We start from the raw sequence: 21,769 nt of genomic DNA on the forward strand, positions 1-21,769 counted from the left end.
AATTGAATTTGAGTTTAGTCCGCGCTTCACTTTCAGAGAGAGCAATGAATGAACTACAAATTAATTAACCCTCGTTTTGTGTTCGTTTCATGTGAATTAATGATGTGTTCCCGGTCTAACCCCCCACCCCCACCACCCCAGCCCTTTAATACACAAATTGTAGTCTCATCCATACATTTCTGAAATGTTTGATTTGGGAACACCACAGGTGTACAAACGTTAAATAAAACACCCCAAATGTTCACCCCAAATGTTGTGTGTTCAGATGCCGTGTGGACAAAATCATGGAACTCTTTACTTCAACATATCATTTACAATAGCTTACATTTGATCAATTTAGCAAACGCCTTAATCCAAAACGACATAGCATAAAGCATAGAATACAGGCCTATGTAGGATCAAGGTACAGAAGTGCATAGTTATATTTGGGTGCTCAGAGGAGCACAGTGAAGAAACAGATGTCAGGTACGGTAACAATAACATTTACATTACATTTAGTCATTTGGCAGACGCTCTTATCCAGAGCGACTTACAGTAAGTACAGGGACATTCCCCCCGAGGCAAGTAGGGTGAAGTGCCTTGCCCAAGGACACAACATCATGTGGCGCGGCGAGGAATCGATCCGGCAACCTTCTGATTACTAGCCCGACTCCCTCACCGCTCAGCCATCTGACTCCCAAACATCTCAATTACAATGCAAAAAAAAACATAAGATACAATAGTAGCCTATAATAAGGGAAATATGTTCAAAAAGATTTGCAAGTGTAAAAGTGGATGTAAACGCGGAATATAGCCTACGTAGATTGTATCTTCGAAACCTGATTTTCCAAAGCGCAGAAACGATTAGAATCTTCGATACCTGATTCCCCAACGCGCAGAAAAGGTTTATATCTGCGAATCCCGATTTTCAAGTTTGTAGAACTCACAGAGCTCCGAAACCTCCGAAGCCCAGATGCGATAGGCTACCCAACTTCTCTGCTTCTATGTTTCTTCCAGTGTGCCACCAGGTGGCTCGTTTTCTGAAAAGATAGTGCGAGCCTTCCGTGGCTGTAGAAAGGAGGGATCACGGGCTGACCGAAGATGTCAACCTGAACCCACCGAGGCTGCCTCGCGAAGAAGTGTATAGTGCGCGATAGTAATTCCTCGAGGGGAAGAATTTTCACACTTCCTGATTTAAGTGTTATCATCGGGGAGACTTTCGCAAGACTGCGCGGATACAAACGTGCTTCGAACGGAGTCTAAGCTATGGAGAAAGGAAAGTTAGAAGCGTCAGGTTGACAAGATTCTACAGGCAATAAATAGAGTAAAATCGATGGACAGCATTTTTTTTTTTCGGTCGTCATAATAATTAATCCCGGACAATACAACTAACTTCACCCAGTGGCTAACATGACGGACGAAACGGATTTAACTAAAGATTTGCTCGGTATGCAGACTAAGAAATATTTTTATGACGTTTTTTATTTGCAACTACTAGCCTATCACTTACAGTTTTCCAATGTAGTAAACTATAAATATATGTTTTAGATATGTGGCCTTAGGCTACATTTGTAAAACGGCTGCAAGGTGACAATGTGCGCTTTAGTTACTTTGTTTACCTTCTAATCAGTTAGGCTACTTTTTCTCGGGCATATAGTATTGCAACAGCAAAGTGCCTTGAAGTAAAGTAACACATTTTCTGTAACGGTACAAGTCGCCTTAACTTTACAGTAATGTTACTGTTAAGGTTAACCTGTTTCGCTGGTTGGGCGGACTGTGGTTTTGATGTTGTACCTGATTTTTCGGACCTTCTGGTTCTGGCTAAAGGTGTGTCTTGTCAAATTCCACTGTGTGCACGCGCTCGCGTTCGTTGGTGTGTGTCTGTGGTGAGTCCATGTAGCGGGCAGTGCAAGTCATATTGGTATGGTGTATGGGTATATGTGTTTGCACTATAAACGCCATCAAAACAAGAAAACAGTTTTGCATTGATAGGGTGTTCTGAGGACTGGCTACCACATGTGCTGTGGCTCTGTGTGTGTGTGTGTGTGTGTGTGTGCGTGTGTGTCTGAGCTGGAACCGTGGGCCGGTTGGAACCCTCCTGGCCTATTCCGTGGTGTTCTGATCCGTTTACGACCTCATGCCCGGAGTCAGGAGAATTCCAGAATGATGTCATCCTCACCAAGATTCACTGAAAAACAAAACCGCTCACGATGGCCTTCACAGAAGAACACCATAGTTCTCTCTCTATCTCTCTGCAACCCCCCCTTCCTTTTCCTCTCTCTCTTTTTCTCTCTACTTCTTCTGTTCCATCTATTCTCCAGTTGAAGTGGTTTGATGGATCATAGGAAGTCATTGTTGTTAGAGGAGCCATAGGAAGTTATAGTTGTTAGACCAGCAAGCTGGGAGCAGACCAGCAGGCTGGGAGCAGACCAGCAAGCTGGGAGCAGACCAGCAGGCTGGGAGCAGACCAGCAGGCTGGGAGCAGACCAGCAGGCTGGGAGCAGACCAGCAGGCTGGGAGCAGACCAGCAGGCTGGGAGCAGACCAGCAGGCTGGGAGCAGACCAGCAGGCTGGGAGCAGACCAGCAAGCTGGGAGCAGCATCCAGACTGTGTGGTGGGATGACATTTATATTACATTACATCATTTTTCATCATTTTCATTTAGCAGACGCTCTTATCAAGAGCGACTTACAGTAAGTACAGGGACAAGGCAAGTAGGGTGAAGTGCCTCGGCCATCTGGCGCCATTTGAATGAGCCGGGTATTGGCACTTCCCAATCTCACGTCAGACTTCCCTGTGACGATACTTCTCTCATGTCTTCTCCTCCTTCCACCCCCCCCCCCCTTCTCCTCTGCCCCCCCCCCCCCCCCCCCAATCAGAGAGTGTGAGGGAGGCGGTGGGGCGCAGCATCAAGCTGTCCCTCAGGAAGATGGTCAAGCTGGAGGTCAAAGCTGACAAGCTGGAGAATCGAGTTCTGGTAAGAATACTCTAAAACTGTTGTTAACGTCATCGCTTCCTTTCTTCACTTGTTCCCCTTCCTTCCTTCCTTCCTTCCTTCCTTCCTTCTAGCCAGCCATCCTTCTTTCCTTCATGTTTTCTTCATGAGGGATCGCCTGAAGGAAAGAAGATAGGAAGGAAGGATGAATTTATTAAGTATTAGAAGTTGGTCACGCTCGACACCTGTCTGGTCTGAAAAGATGTAATGATAAACAGTCTCTCATAAATACGTAGTTGCTTTTTGTTTTGACATACTATTTCTCCAGACACCTTAGTGACTTGTGAGAACAGTGTATCTGTGCTGCTCCAAGCATATCGGAAAGGAAGACAGCCTGGCAGGCAGGCAGGGAGACAGGAAGGAAGAAAGGAAGGAAGGAAGGAAGGAAGGAAAGAAGGAAGGAAGGAAGGAAGGAAGGAAGGAAGGAAGGAAGGAAGGAAGGAAGGAAGGAAGGAAGGAAGGAAGGAAAGAAAGAAGGAATAATTTGAAAGTATTAGAACGTGGCCATTATCTGTAATCTCCTCCATACAGCCACACCTTGAATAGGATGTTGCAAGCGCCCCCTCTGGAGATCTTCAGTGTGGCCTCACACAAGTTTCATCAAGCTTTGTCTTCAGGATTTGAACTGCTGCAGTTTTAGTAATGAGCAAGCAAGGAAATGAATGACTGCCGTCTCTGCCTCCCCCCCCCCCCCCCCCTCTCTCTCTCTCTCTGTCTCTCTCTCTTTCTCTTTCCCTCTCCTAACTCTCCTCAGACACCCGAACCCCTTGTCAGAGGTAATTGTGTAAGAGAAAGAACAATAGGGGATGGAGGGATAGAGGGAGGGAGGAAGGGAGTAACTGTGGGACCTGACCGTATCTGTTTACATGTAACCACACGTCTCTTTCCCCACCGTGTGCAGATGACAAGACCGCTTTAGTCTCTCCGCAGTCTCTACTGTGTCTCTGTTTCTCACCCTAACCCCACCCAGAGGAAAAGACCAGAGACTAAATGTTTAGGGATGATCCCTTCTGGCAGTCCTTTCCTCCTTTTTTCTCCTCCCCTCCTCACCTCTTCGCTCCTCCTTAACCCTCCTCTCTTCCTGTCTGGACTTGACACAACAATCCCACCCCCCACCCCCACGGGGTGTTAGCAGATAAGAACACCCGCACCACATTCCAGGAACTCCACATTGTAGCTGGCAGATACAGGTATTCTGGTATTAGAGTGGTACAGCTACAGGTATTTTGGTATTGCAGTCATACAGCTACAGTATTATAGTATTACTGTCATACACCAAGTATTCTTTTATAACAGTTATACAGCTAGTATTCTTGTACTACAGTGATACAGCTAGTATTCTGGTACAGTCATACAGCTAGCATTCTGGTACTACAGTGGTACAGCTGCAATATTCTGGTATGACAGTCATACAGCTACAGTATTCGGGTATTACAGTCATACAGCTACAGTGTTCTAGTATGACAGTCATAAAGCTACAGTATTCTGGTATGACAGTCATAGAGCTACAGTATTCTGGTATAACAGTCATACAGCTAGTATTCTGGTATTACAGTGGTACAGCTACAGTGTTCTAGTATGACAGTCATAAAGCTACAGTATTCTGGTATTACAGTCATACAGCTAGTATTCTGGTATTACAGCGATGTAGCTTCAGGTGGTGAAATTACAAAGCTGTACAGTGTGTTGTCTTCAGACACATCTGACTGAAACAATGTTCTACTCTGAACAGAATCTCTTTGATGTATGAGTTATTTGATAAGAGAGTTGTGTGGGTGTTGCCAACCCTTCCCCTGGCACCTTAGCCTTCGTTCTGACTCAGCAGAAACAGATTGTCCACATCTGAGAAGGGGGTTTGGCCTCAGGCCTCCTAGACAGCCATTGGCCGAGGCCTCACCTCAGTTGATGCTCATATTTGGACTTGTGTGACCTCACTCCGAAACCCCACATTCCACAGCTCTGCGATTTTCTCGGACCCTCTCTCTCTCTTTCGCTTTCTCATACTCCCTCCTTCTCTATTTCTCTCCCTCCCTCTTGCTCTCTCTTTTCTTGTAGGCCTCCCAGGCCATGTACTTAAACAACATATTGAACTCAGACTTTAACTTCACTTCCAGGCTTGTGTGTGTGTGTGTGAGAGAGAGACAGAGAGAGAGAGAGAGAGGGAGAGAGAGAGAGAGAGAGAGAGCCTCTGTGTGTGTGTGTGAGCACATGCTTTTCCAGTTGAGTGAACAGCAGTTCCCATCCCCAGGAGTAGTGTGTAGTGTTTCCCAATAATAGCAGCTGGACTAATGGAACCAGATAGAAACCCTTGGTGTCTATACTTAGCAGGGGAGGAGCCAATCCCCTTTCACTTCAGGCAATCCAGGAAGTGAACAGGGCCAATGCCCTTTCAGTTCAGTCAATTCAGGAAGTGAAAAGGACCAGTCATCTTTAAATTCAGTCAATCCAGGAAATGAACTTAAAAAAACTGTTATAATCTTATTCATTTTGTTTATTAGTTGCATGACTAATAAATCTTAGTCATTAATTGAATTCTCCCAATATACACACACACACACACACACACAGTGGTTGGTCTTAAACATGTGTGTTCTCCTCAGGTGCTGGCGTCCCACAGAGCCTACCTTCTCACCACACGCATCCCCTCCAAGGTAAGACTTGTGAGTTGGTACGTGTGTGTTTATGTATGTGTACGTGTGGATGTGTGTGAGAATGTGTTTGTTCCTCTTTCCGTCTTGTCTCACATCCTCATCCTAGTTTTGATCTTCCTCCTACATTTACATTTAGTCATTTAGCAGATGCTCTTATCCAGAGCGACTTACAGTAAGTACAGGGACGTTCTCCCCAAGGCAAGTCATGTGAAGTGCCTTGCCCAAGGTAACAACGTCATTTTGGCACGGTCGGGAATCGAACCAACAACCTTCTGATTAATAGCCCGACTCCCCCAACTCCTCTTCCTTTTCCTCCCCTTCGCCTCCTCTTCCTCCTCCTCCTCTTCCTCCTCCCGCCCCCTGCTCTTCCAGCCGCTCCTCTCCACCATAGTCTTCCACTCCCTGCTCCAGTCTCCCCTTCCTCTTCTTCTCTCCTCCTCCTTTCCTCCCCCTCTGCTTCTCTATGGGAATGTGTGGTTGGTCTACGGACGTGTTCCTGCTTGTTTTTCCGAACTTTGGGAATTCTTCTTTCCCAGTCGCCTCACAGTCTCTCTCTCTCCCTCCCCCCCTCTATCTCTCTCCCCCTCTCATTCTCTGTCTCTCTCTGTCTCTCCGCCCCTCTCTTAATCTCCCCCCTTTCTCTTTCTCTGTCTCTTTCTCTCTCCCCTTTCTATCGACCCCCTCTCCTCCCTCTCTCCTCTTTCTGTCTCATTCTCTCTCCTCCCTTCTCCTTCTTCTTCCCCTCCTCTCCCCCCTCCTTTCTCCTTCCCCCTCTCTCTCCATCCCTTCCCCCTGTCTGTCTCTTCCCCTCTAGGTTTGACTATTTCCAGAGTATTTCTTCTTCTGTTTTTCTTTCCCACAGGCTGTATTTACAGCTGCATTGTGGGTAAAAATATCAGATGTCTGTCTATGATGGGACCTACACACACACACACACACACACACACACACACACACACACACACACACGCACTCACTCATACACACAAACACACATGAACATACTGGCACACACTCACACTCATACACACAAACACACACACGCACACACACAGAGGCACACACACCATGGCACAACAGTCCAGCCACTCATAACATAACTGAAAACATCTAGTATAATTCACTGAAACTCATGACCTAAACATTGAATCAGTTACTCACAGACTTTCTGTCTGCACAATACAGGAGGACAATAATGTTTCCTCTTGGGTCTCTCCCCTCTTGGGTGTTCCTTGTGTGTGTGTGTGTGTGTGAAACAGAGAGACATGTGTCTCTGGGTGCTTATCTGCCTATGGAGGAGAGAGGGAACAATGGAGGGATTCAAACAGCTGGAGAGAGGAAGGGAGAGAGAGGGCGGGAGTGAGAAGAAGGGAGAGAAAGAGAGTGAGGGAGGGGAGAGAGTGAAGGAGGGGAGAGAGGGAAGGGAGAGAGGGAGGAGAGAGAGGGAGAGAGAGGGAGAGAGAGGGAGGGGACAGGGAGGGATGAAAATCCTCTGGCTGCTCTAGGAGGACAGGAGCATTGGATTCGTTTGACCTTCCCTCTCCCCCTCCATCTCACTCTCTTTCTCCCTCCCTCCCCCTCGCTCTACCCTCTCTCCTTCTGTCTTTTTTTTCTCTATCTCTCTCCCTCCCCCTCGCTTCCTCCCCTGCCCCTTTCTCCCATCCTCCCTCCTCTCACTCCCCCTCCTCTGTTATTCTGCCAGCTGTGTGTGTGTGGGGGGGAGGGGGTAGCCGGATTGGTGTGTGTGTGTGTATGAAAGAGAGAAAGTGAGAGAGAAAAAAAGAGACTGAAAGAGAGAGGTTATGCTTGAGTCAACATTAGATTTTCAACTTTTCTGAGAAAAGCCACATTTTAATAAAGCCTATTAAAACTGACTATGCGTCAATGTACCTGTGCTTTGGACTGTGTATATTTTCAAAATCTTTGCCCATTTTTCATCTGTAAAACAAACTCAAAAGCTCAACAATTGATTGGATACCTATGACCAATCAGGGCACAGATGTTTCAAAGCTCCTTCACAGTGGCCTATCGGCATGTGGACAGGTGTGTAAAAATCCGCTGTAGTGAGAACATAGGACCCTAAACCCTCTATCCTGTTTCCATGGTTTCAGATCGAACACTCCTTCAACTACCTGGACATCCAGGGGGTCACCAGCACCAAGCCCAGCCAGGTAACTCCACCTAGAGATAAACCTCCTCCTGCTCCCCCTCCCTTACTCCTCCCCCTGCTCCTACACCTGCTCCTCCCCCTGCTCCTCCACCTGCTCCTCCACATGCTCCTCCTCCTCCTCCACCTGCTCCTCCACCTGCTCCTCCTCCTCCCCCTCCCCCTCCCCCTGCTCCTCCTCCTGCTCCCCCTGCTCCTACACCTGCTCCTCCACCTGCTCCTCCTCCTCCTCCACCTGCTCCTCCTCCCCCTCCCCCTGCTCCTCCTCCTGCTCCCCCTGCTCCTACACCTGCTCCTCCACCTGCTCCTCCACCTGCTCCCCCTCCCCCTGCTCCTCCTCCTGCTCCTCCACCTGCTCCTCCTCCCCTGCTCCTCCACCCGCTCCCCCTCCCCTGCTCCCGGAACAGGCCCTGGAGTCTCCGCGGTGTGTGTCTCCCCCTGCAGGTGATCCTGGAGCATGAGCGGGGCCAGTGGTGCCTGAGGCTGGGTGGGCTGGAGGAGGTGGACGAGGTGGTGGGGCTCATAGGAGGCTGTCTGCACAGGATCTGCCCGGGGGTGTCCCCAGCGTAGGTAGCACACACACTCTGCTGTGGCTCTCCATCCACATCAGCACCACCTGCATGGAGCCTGCTGGGGGGAAATGCTGATGCTGGGTGTTACCATAAACCTTTATTGGAGAAATGTGTTTCCCTCCCGTGTGTGTGTGTGTGCTTGTGTGTGTGTGTGTGTATGCAATGCATGGGCGTGTGGGTGTGTGTATGCATGCGTGTGTATGCGTGCCCGTGTGTGTGTGTTTGCATGTGTGTGTGTGTGTGTGTGTGTGTGCATGAATGTGTGTGTGTGTGTGTAAGGAAGGTGATGAAGAAGCTGAGCCTGGTTCCTCCAGAGAGGACAGCAGCTCTCCAGGCAGTTTGGGAGCAGCAGGAGGCCTCTGACCTGGGGCCCTGTGGTAACTTCCTCCTCTCCTCCTCCTCCCCTCATCCTCCTCTCATCCTCCTTCTCCTCTCCACCTCCCCTCATCCTCCTCTCATCCCTCCATCTCCTCTACTCCTCATCCCCTCATCCTCTTCTCATCCTCTTTCTCCTCTCCACCTCCCCTCATCCTCCTTTCACCCTCCTTCTCCTCTCCTCCTCCCCACATCCTCCTCTCATCCTCCTTCTCCTCTCCACCTCCCCCCATCCTCCTCTCATCCTTCTTCTCCTCTCCTCCTCCTCTCATCCTCCTTCTTCTCTCCACCTCCTCTCATCCTCCTCTCATCCTCCTTCTCCTCTCCACCTCCTCTCATCCTCCTCTCATCTCATCCTCCTCTCATCCCCTCTTCCTCTCATCCTTCCTTCTCCTCTCCACCTCCTCTCCTCATCCCCCCCATCCTCCACTCTTCCCTGTCCTCCTACTTCTCCTCCTCCAGTGTCAACTCACCATGATGTGCTATATGGTCTGGGCAGTAACACAACCAGGCTTCCTTTCCCCCTCCAGGTGGTTTCTCCCACATGTACTGGTGTCTGTGTGACCAGATGGGGCTGCCATACAGGGAGGAGGTCCAGTGGGTCAGTATCACATGTCCACAATACCAGATGTAAACCATATGACGTGTTAAACTACTTCTTTGTGTGCTCTCAAGAACGTCTAACGCAGCCGAGGTTGCAGACGAAAAAATGAGAAGGTTCTGGAAAGGCTTTGTAGCCTTTCCAGAACCATAACAATGTAAAAACTGTTAGAGAACAGTTCTAGAAGGTCTATATGGTTCCATATGGAACTCTTGGCAAGGCTGAAAGACTTTGGGTTATATTAGAACCTTGATGAGCTCTATAGGGTTCTTGAATCTTAAAGTTCTAAATACATTGTCTCCATATATTCTATACTGCTCTGTGTTCTAAAGTCAAGGGCCAGGGTTCATATCAGTGAGTCAAATCAACAGGTTAATATGGTTGTTATGGTCAGCAGGTTAGTATGGTCAGTGTGTACTAGTGTGTGTCTGTGTGTTTCTGCAGGATGTGGACACCATCTATCTAACACAGGACTCCAGAGAGCTGAACCTGCAGGACTTCACACACCTGGAGAACAGGTGTGTGTGTGAGGGAGAGCGAGAGAGCGCGCGTGTGTGTTTGTGCACGTTGTCTGTCACGTTGAAGTTTCACAGAGTTCATGTGTAGAATATGTTTTCTCCTCCTGTCAGAGATCTGGTGGCCATCATAGCAGTTCTGGAGATCAACCAGTGGTTCACCAAGCTCTCCACTAAGGACTACAGACTGGTGTGTTCAAAGAGCTGTCTGCTTGTCTGTCTGTATACATGTATATGTCTGTCTGTAGCCCACAGTAACATGAAGAGTGTGTGTGTGTGTGTGTGTGTGTGTGTATAGCCCACAGATGTGTGTGAGCAGATCCTCAGGGTGGTTGCCAGATCTGCTCGTCTGGAAGAACTGGTGCTGGAGAATGCTGGGCTCAAAAGGTGCTCACACACACATACACACACACACACACACACACACACACACATACACACTTGCGTATAAATACACACGCACCCTCATATATACACACATTCCGACACACACATACATATATACTCTCAAACTGATATATATACACACACACACACTAACATGCAAACCCACGCACACACATGCAAGCTCTCACACATCCAGACACACATGTAAACACCAGGAAGTAACCAAGGTCAGTTGTCTCTTCTCAGTGACTTTGGACAGAAGCTGGCCATTGCCCTCTGTCACAATCCTGCCTCGTCCCTGAACACCCTCAACCTGACCAGCAACTCCCTGGAGGACAAGGGTACAGGACACACACGCACATGTGCACACACACACACACACAGACACACACACAGAGAGATACAGACACAAACATGTGTAAGAAAGTCGGTCTCCATCAAAATGGTTTGACTACAGTTCAGATTCTAGGTTTATAAGTACCCCACAACCAGCTTGTTGGAGAGAGAGCTTAACAAACACCTCAACATAAAACGACCAGTTCAGACACACAGTGATACTAGAAAAGTCTCTCTGAGTTATGAAAGCCAGAGGACAGAATTTATAGTAGAAAGAACAAAACTAAGGTAACATTCAGCCAACAGGTGTTCGTTATTCAATCAGGTGGAAATTACAATATAGACCCCCGACTGTTCTCAGAACATGATACAGGTTACAGAAGGAACACAGATTTATGAATGAATAATAAGACAGAATTGTGAACCATAAGGCAATAGCTGATCTACTCACTGTGTCGTTACAATGATGTCATGGTGTGGTTTTCCCAGGAGTCTCTGCTCTGAGTGCACAGCTGGCCAAGCTGCCAATGGGACTCAAGCATCTGAACCTCTCCAGGAACAACATGTCCCCTAAAGGTTGGATCTGAACCCAGCCCTTACACACACCAAACCCATCCAATCTACAATGTCATTTCCTCTCACCTCTGTGATGTCACTTCCTGTCAAGCACCTGACATCACTTCCTGTCGTGTGGGGGTGTTTTCCAGGTGCCAACTGTCTTGCCCTGGCCCTGTGTGCCAACCCTGTGCTGCCCACCACCCTCAAACACCTGGACCTGTCTGGCAACTCTCTCAGAGGGGATGACCTCCCGGTATCTTAGATACATACGCATTCACACACACACACACACACACATAGACATGCATTCACACACACATGGACACACACAGACACGCATTCACACACACACACACACACACAGGCACACATTCACACACACACACACACACACACACACACACACACACACACACACACACACACACACACACATAGACACACATTCACACACACACACACACACACACACACACATAGACATGCATTCACACACACACACACACACACACACACACACATAGACACGCTTTCACACACACACACACTTAGACATGCATTCACACACACATGGACACACACAACCACATACATAGTCACTCACACACATGGCACATTTAGCCTTGGTCTGAACTGTGTCTCTTCTGTGTAGAACCTCCACAGTTTCCTGAGTCAGCAGAACTGCCTGGTGACCCTTGACCTTTCCTGCAGCGACTGCTCTCTAGACCAGGTGAGCTGTGTGTGTGTGTGTGGTGGGGGACGGTAGTGATGATGATGTAGATAATGTTGAGTATGCTTATCAGGTAACATTGAGAATGTGAAGTGGATGATGTTGAGATGAGATTGAGTGTGTCATGCAGGTCATGTTGAGGTCATTCTGAGCATGCTAAGTAGAGGACGTTGAGGTGATGCAGACTCTGAGCTTTGGGATAGGTCCTCTGGCAGACCAGAGGCTGGTTCAGGGTTAATGAGCTGCTTTCTGTGTTCCAGACCAGAAGGCTGATTGGTTCAGGGTTAATGAGCTGCTTTCTGTGTTCCAGACCAGAGGGCTGATTGGTTCAGGGTTAATGAGCTGCTTTCTGTGTTCCAGACCAGAGGGCTGATTGGTTCAGGGTTAATGAGCTGCTTTCTGTGTTCCAGACCAGAGGGCTGGTTGGTTCAGGGTTGATGAGCTGGGTTCTCCTGTGTTCCTGCAGGTGTGTGCCTCTCTCCTGAAAGGATCCCTGAAGCACCTCTCGGTCCTCAACATGTCCAAGAGTGTCTTCTCTCACAGGTCAGACAGCAACACACAGCCCTGGTCACGCAACACACACCTGGTTAGACAACACACACACACACGCTTGGTCACGCAACACACACCTGGTTAGACAACACACACACTCCTGGCCACAGAGTCTCTCTCTGAAGGGGGCTTTTCCATGGGAACTAACGGTGCTGTTTGTGTTTCCCTCAGGAGGAGTAAGGACATCCCTCCCTCCTTCAAGCAGTTCTTCAGCAGTGCTCTCTCCCTGAGCACGGTCAACATGTCGGGAACAAGACTACCACTGGAGGCCCTCAAGTAAGCTGTCTACCTGCCTGCTAGCCTGCCTACCTGTCTGCCTGTCTGCTTGTCTGTCTGTCTGTCTGTCTGTCTGTCTGTCTGTGATTGTGTGTGTGTCTCTGTCAGATTGTGTATCTGCTAGTGTGTGGGGGGGTGTCCATGATGTAAAAGAGTGTGTTCAGAGAGTAACGTGTGTGTGTGTGGTGTATGTGTGGTGTGTGTTTATGGTGTGTCTGTGTGTGTGTGTGTGTGTGGTGTGTCCAGGGCTCTGCTGCTGGGGATGGGCTGTAACCCCAACCTGAGTGATGTCTCCCTGGACATCAGCTGCTGTGAGGTAAGACTCTCCTCCACAGGATGACTTAAAGGAGTAGTTCACTTAAATTACCCCATTTTTTAAGGCCAGTTTTCTTGATATTCTAATATTGCAATACAATGTAATTGTACATATGTCCTATTACTGAGGTTGATATACATTTTCAGTATTCCTTTAGTAATAGTAATATTCCTGTATTCATTTTATATTTATGTATTGATACAGGAACACAAAAATATCATTTCTGAATGTTTGATAAAAAAAGAATCCCATGATTCTAGTGTCAAGTGTTGTTGTTGTGTTCCAGCTGCGGTCTGGAGGATCGCAGATCCTGGAAGGCTGCATAGCGGAGATCCCCAACATCTCCAGCCTGGACATCTCTGACAACGGTGACCACACAGTCACACCCTTCTCCTCACTGGCCCATTAGCAAGCAGTACCAAGCCGTAAGATCTGTCGTGTTATATGTTCTATTACTGTTGTTGTGTTGCTCAGGTCTGGACTCTGACTTGACTACTCTGCTGGTGTGGCTGGCCAAGAACCGCTCCATCAGGCATCTCTCCCTGGGGAAGAACTTCAACAACATCAAGTCCAAGTAGGTGCAAGGATTTAGAACCGTCAAGCAGTCCATTAATGAGCAACCGTTCAAACAACCAATTAACCCTGATCCATGACCAATCAATCAATTGGACACAAACCTGTTAGCCTATTAACGTAAAAATCAACTCAGCAGTTAAGGAACCAATCGTGTTTCTCGTTCTCCTTGTAAGCGGTTGTTTTCCGTCCAATCAGGAATGTGTCCCAAGTCCTGGAAAACCTGGTGCACATGATCCAGGAAGAGGAGTCAGTAAGTCAACTGTAGTACTGCCAGCAGGATTTCATTCTGTCTCTTTCTCTCTCTTTCTTGCATTCTCTCCAGTCTACCAGTCTCTCTTCTCTCTGTGTGTGTCTCTCTCTCTCTTTCCGTCTCTCTGTATCTCTTATCAAGTCCAGTCAAGTGATTTATTTATCATGTGCACACTGTGAACAGAAAGTCATCAAAAAGAACATTAGCAGCAGAGATGAAATATATACAGCTGGAACAAGAGAATGAAATATTCCGAATCTAAATATAATCATGGGGTGTTGGAGTGTCGATGAATACATATCAAATCGATTACGGTTGATAGTTGAGTAGCCTAATGGTCTGGGGGAAAATAGTGGTGATTCTCTTCGTCCGTGCTTGCATGCTCTCCTAACGTTCACCAGACGGCAGCAGCGAGAATAGACCAACTGGGTGCTTGTACCTCTCCATGACCTCTCTCTCCTTCCACAGCCCCTCACCTCCCTGTCCCTGGCCGACTCCAGGCTGAAGACAGACCTGACCATCGTGCTCAACGCCCTGGGCAGCAACAGCAGTCTGACCAAGCTGGACATCAGTGGCAACGCCGTGGGAGACATGGGGGCTAAGATGCTGGCCAAGGCCCTGCAGATCAACACCAAGCTCAGGTTAGCAAGCTCAGAGGTCAGGGGGTTCACGGGGGTCAGGGGGGTCACAGGTCAAGGGTGAGGGGACGTGCAGAGGCTGGCCGACGCCTTGCGTCAACCTTTATGTAACTTTATTGACACTGTCTGTATATAACTTTAATGTCATTGTAGGTCGCTTTATAGATTTTTGCCTGTTTCAAACTTTGTTGACAGCATCTACATGACAATATCTGTATGTACCTTTATTGATATTGTTTGGATGTCACTTTCTTGACACTGTCTGTGTCTACAGGACTTTGGTCTGGGACAAGAACAACACCAGTCCTCAGGGTCTCCAGGATGTGGCGTCCGCCCTGGAAAAGTATGTCTGCCGGTCACTTCTGACCTTTCACCCCTTCACCTCTCAAACAGACATGTGCATCCATGGAACCAGGAAGTGCTGTTTCTTGTTTCCTCTCAGGAACTACACCATCCGCTTCATGCCCATGCCCATCATCGATGCCGCCCAGGCCCTCAGGGCCAGCCCCGACAAAACTGAGGACGCGCTGCTAAAGGTCAGAGGTCATCTGTCACTGTAGCTGTCCCCGGTAGGAGGAAGGACCAGTCATCTAGTGTGTGTGGATGTGTGTTAGCCAGTGTGTCTAAAGGTCTAGTGTGTGTATGTGTGTGTGTGTGTGTCCAGATGGAGCAGTATCTCCTGAGGAACCATGAGACTCGTAAGTACCTGCAGGAGCAGGCCTACCGGCTGCAGCAAGGCATCGTCACCTCCACCACTCAGCAGGTGAGCCCTCCCCCAGCACCACCGCTGACTTCGCGATGACCCCTGACCCACGTTGACCTGGCTGGCCTTTCAAGGCTTGTGTGTGTGTGTGCCCCCAATGCTAGTCTGTGTGACCCTAGTGTTATCCTCTAACATTCTCTTCGATTCTAAACCCGGACCTCGATCTTGACTTGTGTGGAATCTTGGAGTGACCTCTGACCTCTGACCTGCCTCCTCAGATGATGGACCGGATGTGTGTGAAGGTGCAGGACCACCTGAACTCCCTGCGGTTCTCTGAGTCAGATACTGTTCAGGAGGACATGAGGGCAGCGGGGAACCTCATGAAGGATGCCAGGAACTCCAAAACGGTCAGAACCTCACATGAGCCTCTTAGAACATTTGGCTAAATCAGAACCATACGTGGAACCTTTGTTAAAACACTTTTGAACTCCGAAACATTTGACCAACTTAAATCCTGAAGCTTTTACCCCAGTTCGGTGGTAGAACTCCCAATACAAACTTTGAACCAGTAACAGTGGCTATGATACATGGGATGTGAGACTATAAGGATAGGAAACATCTCTCTCTCTCTCTCTTGTTGTCTTTTTCAGCTTCTGCCTAAGCTGTACCACCAGCGGGGGCCCCCTGGGGGGGCTGTGGGAGGCGAGGAGGCCTACGTGGGCCCAGTACAGGACCAGCTGCAGGCCATGGCTGGGGAGCTGGCCAGGGTCATGGATGAACAGCTACAGGTAACAGACTGACCACGGTTAGTTCCACTTCCACCTGGAACTGTTTTTTACACGATGGCTGAACTGAACGGACTTCCCTCTTCCTATACATGTTATACTCCCCCCCCCATTTCTCTCTCTCTCTCTACTTCTGTCCCTGCTATGTCTCTGTCTCTCTCTTTCTCTCTCTCTCTTTCTACGTGTGCCTCCCTCCCTCCTTCCCTCCTCTCCCTCCCTCCAGATTTTGCTGCGGTCGATGGTGGAGACGGCCGAGGGCCTGTGCCCTCACGTGCTGAAGAGGAGCAGCCTTCGTCAGGAGCTGGTGAGGGACGGCTCGGGCCGCATGGCCGTCCCCCGCAGCTTCGTGACCAACACACTGCTGGAGCAGGCTGGAGTGGACATCGTCAACAAGATCAGGTGCACACACACACACACACACACAGTCACGCAGACACACACACTTATTAGTTTCCGTTGGCTCGAGTGAGTGCGCGCCTCAACGGGTCACACCGGGGCGACCGTTGGATGTTTCAGCGCTTGACTGCTGAAGGGTTCGGGGAAGGAGGGGTACGAGAGAACATGTGGCGGTGAAACACGGTTTCATTTCCTGTGTGACTTCCTGTCGACAGTGAGGTGAAGCTGAGTATGGCCTCAGTGCTGTCAGACCGCATCGTGGATGAGATCCTGGAGTCCCTGTCCGCCTCTCAGCACACGCTGGTCAGTACTGGTTCGAACACTCTACCCCCATTCTCCCTCACTCCTCGCCTCCGGCTCTCTCTCTCTCTGTGCTTTATCTTTGAGCAATATTGCCATAAGGTCTCTTTAATATTGAAATGAATATATAATATTTCCTCTCCTCTTCTCTCTTTTCATTTCCTGTCCTCTCGTTCCCTCTCTTCCTCCCCCCCCCCCCACCCCCCCCCCCCCCCCCCCCCCCCCCCCCCCCCCCGTCTCCTCTCCTCAGGCAGGGCACCTCCTGAGGAAGACCCAGCCTCTTGTGCACCACGGGCCCCAGGAGACTGTGGTTCTGGATGAGACTGTGCTCCAGCCCGAGGCCAGGAACCAGGCTCCCAGAGCGGCCCAGAACCAGGCCCAGAACCAGACCCATGCTAAGGTCCAGAGCCAGGCCCAGATCCAGGAGGAGATGGACACTTGCCTGGTATGAAACACTGTGAATGGGAGAAAACACTGTCATACTGTAGTACACGTGCGTGAAACTGTACTGTTTGATCCGAATGTTCTACATTGATACTGTGTGTGTGTGTGACCCCCAGATGACCCCCAAGTCCAAGAGGAAGAGCATCATGTGCAGAATGCTGCGGCCGGTGTCTGTAGCCTTTGGTGAGTGTTGGTATGCAGCTAGATCAGCTAGAAGATAGGGCTGATCTGGTCTGCTGGCTATCTAGGGAGTCAGATGGCTGAGCGGTGAGGGAGTCGGGCTAGTAATCAGAAGGTTGCCGGATCAATTCCCCGCCAAGCCAAATGACGTTGTGTCCTTGGGCAAGGCACTTCACCCTACTTGCCTCGGGGGGAATGTCCCTGTACTTACTGTAAGTCGCTCTGGATAAGAGCGTCTGCTAAATGACTAAATGTAAATGTAAATGTAATGGCTGGAAGAGCCAACAACTCACCTTCTCTGAGCCGGACAGATTTGACCTTCGAGAGTTAGACCTTGCTTGATTTTCCAAAGATATGGCGTTATACCTTGTTTGGTTTCCGTAGAGATGGAGTTTGACCTTGACAAGGCTCTGGAGGAGGTGCCTATCCACGTGGAGGACCCGCCCCCTCCCACCCCCTTGGAGGAGGAGCAGGGCTACTTTGGGGAGCTGCCCACTGTGGAGGTCCACAGGCTGGAGCACCACACGAAGAGCCGGCCCAGACCCCAGAAGAGGAGCAAGCCCAGCCGCACCGCTGTGAGACCCTCCCCCCTGGAGCTCCTGGAGCTCCTCTACCTTCCTCACGCTCTCTCCTCCCCCCTCTCTCTCCTCCCCCTCTGTCTCCTCCCCTTCTATCTCCCCCCCCCCCCCTCTCCTCCCTTTCCATCTCCTCACTTCTCTGTCGTCTCCGACCTCTCCTGGCATCTCTCTCCTGCGCGCTCTCTCTTTCCCAATCTCTCTCCTTGCCCCCCTCTCCTGCCCCTCCCCCCCCCACTCCCCGCCCCCCCGTCTCATTGTGTTTCTGAACTCTCTTACTGACGTCTGTTCTCAGCCGGACAGCAGGTCGGCTGGACAGGAAGTGGAGGATAATTGCACTATGGCAAAGGTGGATGAGGGCGTGGATGAGTTCTTCCACAGAAAAGTCACAAAACTGAGTTTCAAGTGAGTCCCACCGTCCATCTTCTAACTAGGCCATCAACCAATCGAAATATTGTTTAATTTACAAATCAACCAATGAATCAGTAAATCCGTCACAAAAACAAGACACTCAACCAATCAAATGACTCAGAATCAGAAGGGATTTTATTAGCCATGAATGTTAACATAGACAAGGAATTTACTTTGGCAGGAAGGTGCAAACATTAAACATATAGGAATCTTGAAACTTAAATATGTGGTCTAACTATACAAAAGGAGCAAAGTCTAGCTCAATTACCAATAAAGCACTCCGTCAACCAAACACATCATTTAACAGTAAATCAGTCAGTAAATACCTCCTCTCCAATCAGACGTTCCAGTCTGCGAAGCTCCACCCACTCCCAGGAAGGGGCGGAGAAGAAGCGTGAATCCAGGAAGAGTGGGCTCCTCAGCCTCATCAAGTCGTGCTCCCCGCGCTCCGAGAAGAGCCAGGGAGCGGCCGCCAGCTCCGCCCCTCCGCACCCCGCCCCCGCCGCCGTCGCCACGGCAACAGAGGAACCCATGTCCCCGAAGGTCCAACTCTCAACCGAGTTCCCCATACCTCCGCCGGCGGAACCCGGGGACCCCTCCCCTGATAGGTCCAGGAAGTGCTCCACCCCAGACTCCCCTAAGGAGGACCAATCACATCCTCACCAGGGGGAAGGAAAGGCGGGCCATCACGCCGGACGCCATTTTGGGGTCCCCGTCATGGGGGGCATGGGCATGGACCTGTTGGCTGAGATGAAAGCCAAGATGGCCGCTCACAAGGTGGGTGGACTGAGACACTGGCCGTGTCTAAACACTCTCGAAATGCTTCCTTGATTCATCCATTCTCTGCACCTGCTCTAGCGTGACCGCATTGCGCTGATGCCTGTCTTATTATGTTAGAGAAGGGGGCCAACCCCGTGTACTCCCAGGAAACACCTGTGTTTCTTCTGTCGCTGTTCAGAGGACTGTGTGAAGCTGTGTGGAAGTGGCTCCCTCCAGTGGTCACCTCTGGAACTGCAGTGTCCCTCCTGCCGTAAGCTTGGTTGCTTACTGCTTGCCTGCTAACTACGTTATGTAATCAATCCCATGTTTGTTTGTGTGTGTTTCTGCAGTCTGAGTCCCCCTTATCCAAGACAGATGGGAAACCAGGTGAGATTCATTAATGCCGTTTAAAAGCGAGCGGACTCTTTTTTACTGTTAATTAACAGTGTATGACTTGACCTTCATTTGTTTTAAACCCCCAGCCAAGCCTGACAGCCAGAGGGGTGGGCAAGACCCTGACCCAAACCCCAGGACCCGGCTCCACCCAGTTCCACCCCAGGGTTCCAAGCCCCCTCTGGCACACCTCAACTCAGGACCCCTCAGCCCTCGAATCAGCTCCAGCCACAGCCTCGGTGGGTGTAGCAGAGGTGGTTCGGAAAATAACTTTGTTATTTTGAGTGCGGGGGGGTAGGGGGGGCGGGAAAGTTAAAAAGAGATACAGAATGTGTGTGACTGTCAAAAAGAGGAAGAGAGAAAGAAAACAGATGTTGACGTCATCTACGGACCCCCAGATCTCCGGATCTCTCGGTCCGGTGGTCGGCGGTTAGCGTGTGACGTCATAGCGTTCGTTCATCTGCCCCTCTCGTTCTCAGATGGCTCGCCTGAATTCCCCATGGGCAACGCCTCCGCCAAAGCTCCACTTCCAGCTCCTCGCCTGAAGAGGGCGTCGTCGGACCAGGAGAGAGAGGGCTCCTCCGGCGTCGCGGCAGGCCTGCCCTCTCCCGTGGCTGCTGGTGGGTGCATCTCCATACTCCCCCCCCCCCCCCCCCCACTGCACCTTGCACTCTCCTCTCCACGGAGCATAGGGGTGGATCTCGAGAGTCTTTCTAGCGTTCCCTCGCCCCCATTGTCCTTCTCCTGCAGAACTTTTGGAGTGCATTTTGAGACGAGGGCAAAGTAGAGAGGACATTTAGGAGCTTTGAGAGTTCCCCACTCTTGAGTTTGAGTGTAAAGAAAGCAGCGTCTCGCTCTCTAATCTCTTCCGACCCTTATTTTTCTTGTGTCTCACACATCTTTTTCTCTCTTTTTTTTCCTGCCTCTCCCTCTATGATTTCTCCTTTTGTCTCCACCTCTCTGTCACGTCTCTCTCTCCTCTCTCTCCTTACTGTCCCTCTCCCTCTCTTTGGGCCTCCTCCTGTCTGTCGTCTTTTCCTCGTGTCTCCTCCTCTGTCCATCCCTCTCTTCCTCCTCTCCCTCACACCTCATCCCTCCACTCTCTCTGTCCCTCTCCCCCTCCTCTCTTCGGTCTCTTCCTCAGTGGAGCCGAGCTTCGAGTCCGACCCGGTTGATGCGGCCTTCGGGCCGGACACGCCCACGGTTGCCGAGAGGCCGTGGTCCTCACTGAAGAGGTCTGCCCAGCTGTCACATGACCAGGAAGTAGATCGAGAGCGCACCAAGTCCCTTCCTGCATCTGGTTTGTCGAGTCATCTTTCCCTGGCGTCAAGTCCAAAAAATACAACGTGATCATGTTGCATCTTCATGCGTTTAGCCATGCTAACCCTGATGCTGTCTCTCTCAGTGCGTGTGGTGAGGCCTCCGTCCATGCTGGAGCCTTCCAGCCCTCCAGGCCCTGATGGGGAGGAGGCAGCGAGCGATCCCCAGGAGGAGAGCCCGGGCCTGGGCACGAAACAAGAGATGGGGCCTGGAGATTCGGAGGGCCAAGCCAGCGATGACACCGTACCCCTATAGAGAGACAGAGTCCTGGTTCTCCATCCATCTCCCCGGATGGAACACTACGACATCCCCCTACATGGATTTCAAAGCAATAGATAGGTGTAGGTCGTCGAGGCTTGGACCCATCTCTATGGTTGTGAGTCCGTGTATAGAAGTGAACCAATACACAGGCGAGTGAGAGGAGGATGTAGAGGCTGGATGAGAGAAGATCCAAACATGAGAGGTTTTACACTGAACTATTGTTCGACCCTCAGATGGGCCGAAGACAAACCGACCCTGCATGGTGAATGTGGAGACAGAGTGAGAGTCATATAGAAGATATATCTCCATCAGGGTCTGGTCAAGGTGGATATTCATGATTCTGTCGAAGGCATACTTTAATATGTGATCGATTGGAGTGTTGATGTATGTAAATATTTGTAATCAACATGTTGAGAGAAATATGTTTGTTTATTAAATGAATTGGGTTCATTAGTACGGGCACATAGATATATTTAAACTTTTAAAGATTTGGGAGAGCAATTAAAGAATATATATATATATATATATATATGAAGAAGTCTGGTGATGGGTTTTCATAATTTTTTATTTTCTATTTTTACAAAACATGTTTTCAGTGTTTATTACCAGGCATAGAATCCTACCATGTTATTTTAAAGCAAAGTAATCTGTGTAATTTACTGTCAATACACATCCTGTGCATATTTGTATCAATAAAACATCAAGTCAATCAAGACTTATTGATTACTATAAGGATATTGTGCCATTTAGAGTAAAGTCCTGGGTTCA

The 21,769-nt window shown here is 49.7% G+C and overlaps 1 protein-coding gene across 2 annotated transcripts; it reads left to right on the forward strand.

Annotated features, from left to right (window-relative positions):
• The first annotated feature begins 982 nt into the window (after nt 1–982).
• LOC124467202 (F-actin-uncapping protein LRRC16A) lies at nt 983–21,710 on the forward strand. 2 transcript variants are annotated; one of them, XM_047019391.1, is made up of 38 exons: nt 983–1,426; nt 2,859–2,956; nt 5,575–5,625; nt 7,737–7,796; nt 8,237–8,358; nt 8,644–8,741; nt 9,270–9,340; nt 9,785–9,858; nt 9,970–10,045; nt 10,154–10,242; nt 10,489–10,583; nt 11,068–11,154; nt 11,286–11,389; nt 11,789–11,866; nt 12,333–12,409; nt 12,590–12,694; nt 12,941–13,010; nt 13,297–13,378; nt 13,485–13,584; nt 13,782–13,836; nt 14,305–14,477; nt 14,749–14,817; nt 14,917–15,010; nt 15,139–15,237; nt 15,456–15,584; nt 15,828–15,965; nt 16,186–16,361; nt 16,574–16,661; nt 16,909–17,103; nt 17,219–17,285; nt 17,667–17,857; nt 18,153–18,262; nt 18,610–19,045; nt 19,378–19,414; nt 19,510–19,659; nt 19,900–20,040; nt 20,565–20,720; nt 20,826–21,710. In XM_047019391.1, exons 1-38 carry the CDS (start codon nt 1,390–1,392, stop codon nt 20,993–20,995), a joined length of 4,248 nt encoding a protein of 1,415 aa, XP_046875347.1. In that variant the 5' UTR covers nt 983–1,389; the 3' UTR covers nt 20,996–21,710. The 2 variants fall into 2 exon arrangements, with proteins under 2 accessions (XP_046875347.1, XP_046875348.1); XM_047019392.1 differs by lacking the exons at nt 983–1,426; nt 2,859–2,956; nt 5,575–5,625; nt 7,737–7,796 and having other exon boundaries at nt 8,274–8,358; nt 8,648–8,741.
• Nucleotides 21,711–21,769: the final 59 nt, after the last annotated feature.

This window comes from Hypomesus transpacificus, chromosome 4, assembly GCF_021917145.1.
Source record: "Hypomesus transpacificus isolate Combined female chromosome 4, fHypTra1, whole genome shotgun sequence".
In the NCBI taxonomy this organism is placed as follows: Eukaryota; Metazoa; Chordata; class Actinopteri; order Osmeriformes; family Osmeridae; genus Hypomesus; species Hypomesus transpacificus.

Excerpts from the sequence above, each read along its gene's own strand:
- LOC124467202 (XM_047019391.1), top strand. The coding sequence starts at position 1,390 with ATGACGGACGAAACGGATTTAACTAAAGATTTGCTCG. Across the intron at positions 13,585-13,781 it reads TTCAACAACATCAAGTCCAA|GAATGTGTCCCAAGTCCTGG; the intron begins GTAGGTGCAAGG and ends CCGTCCAATCAG. Across the intron at positions 13,837-14,304 it reads TGATCCAGGAAGAGGAGTCA|CCCCTCACCTCCCTGTCCCT; the intron begins GTAAGTCAACTG and ends CTCCTTCCACAG.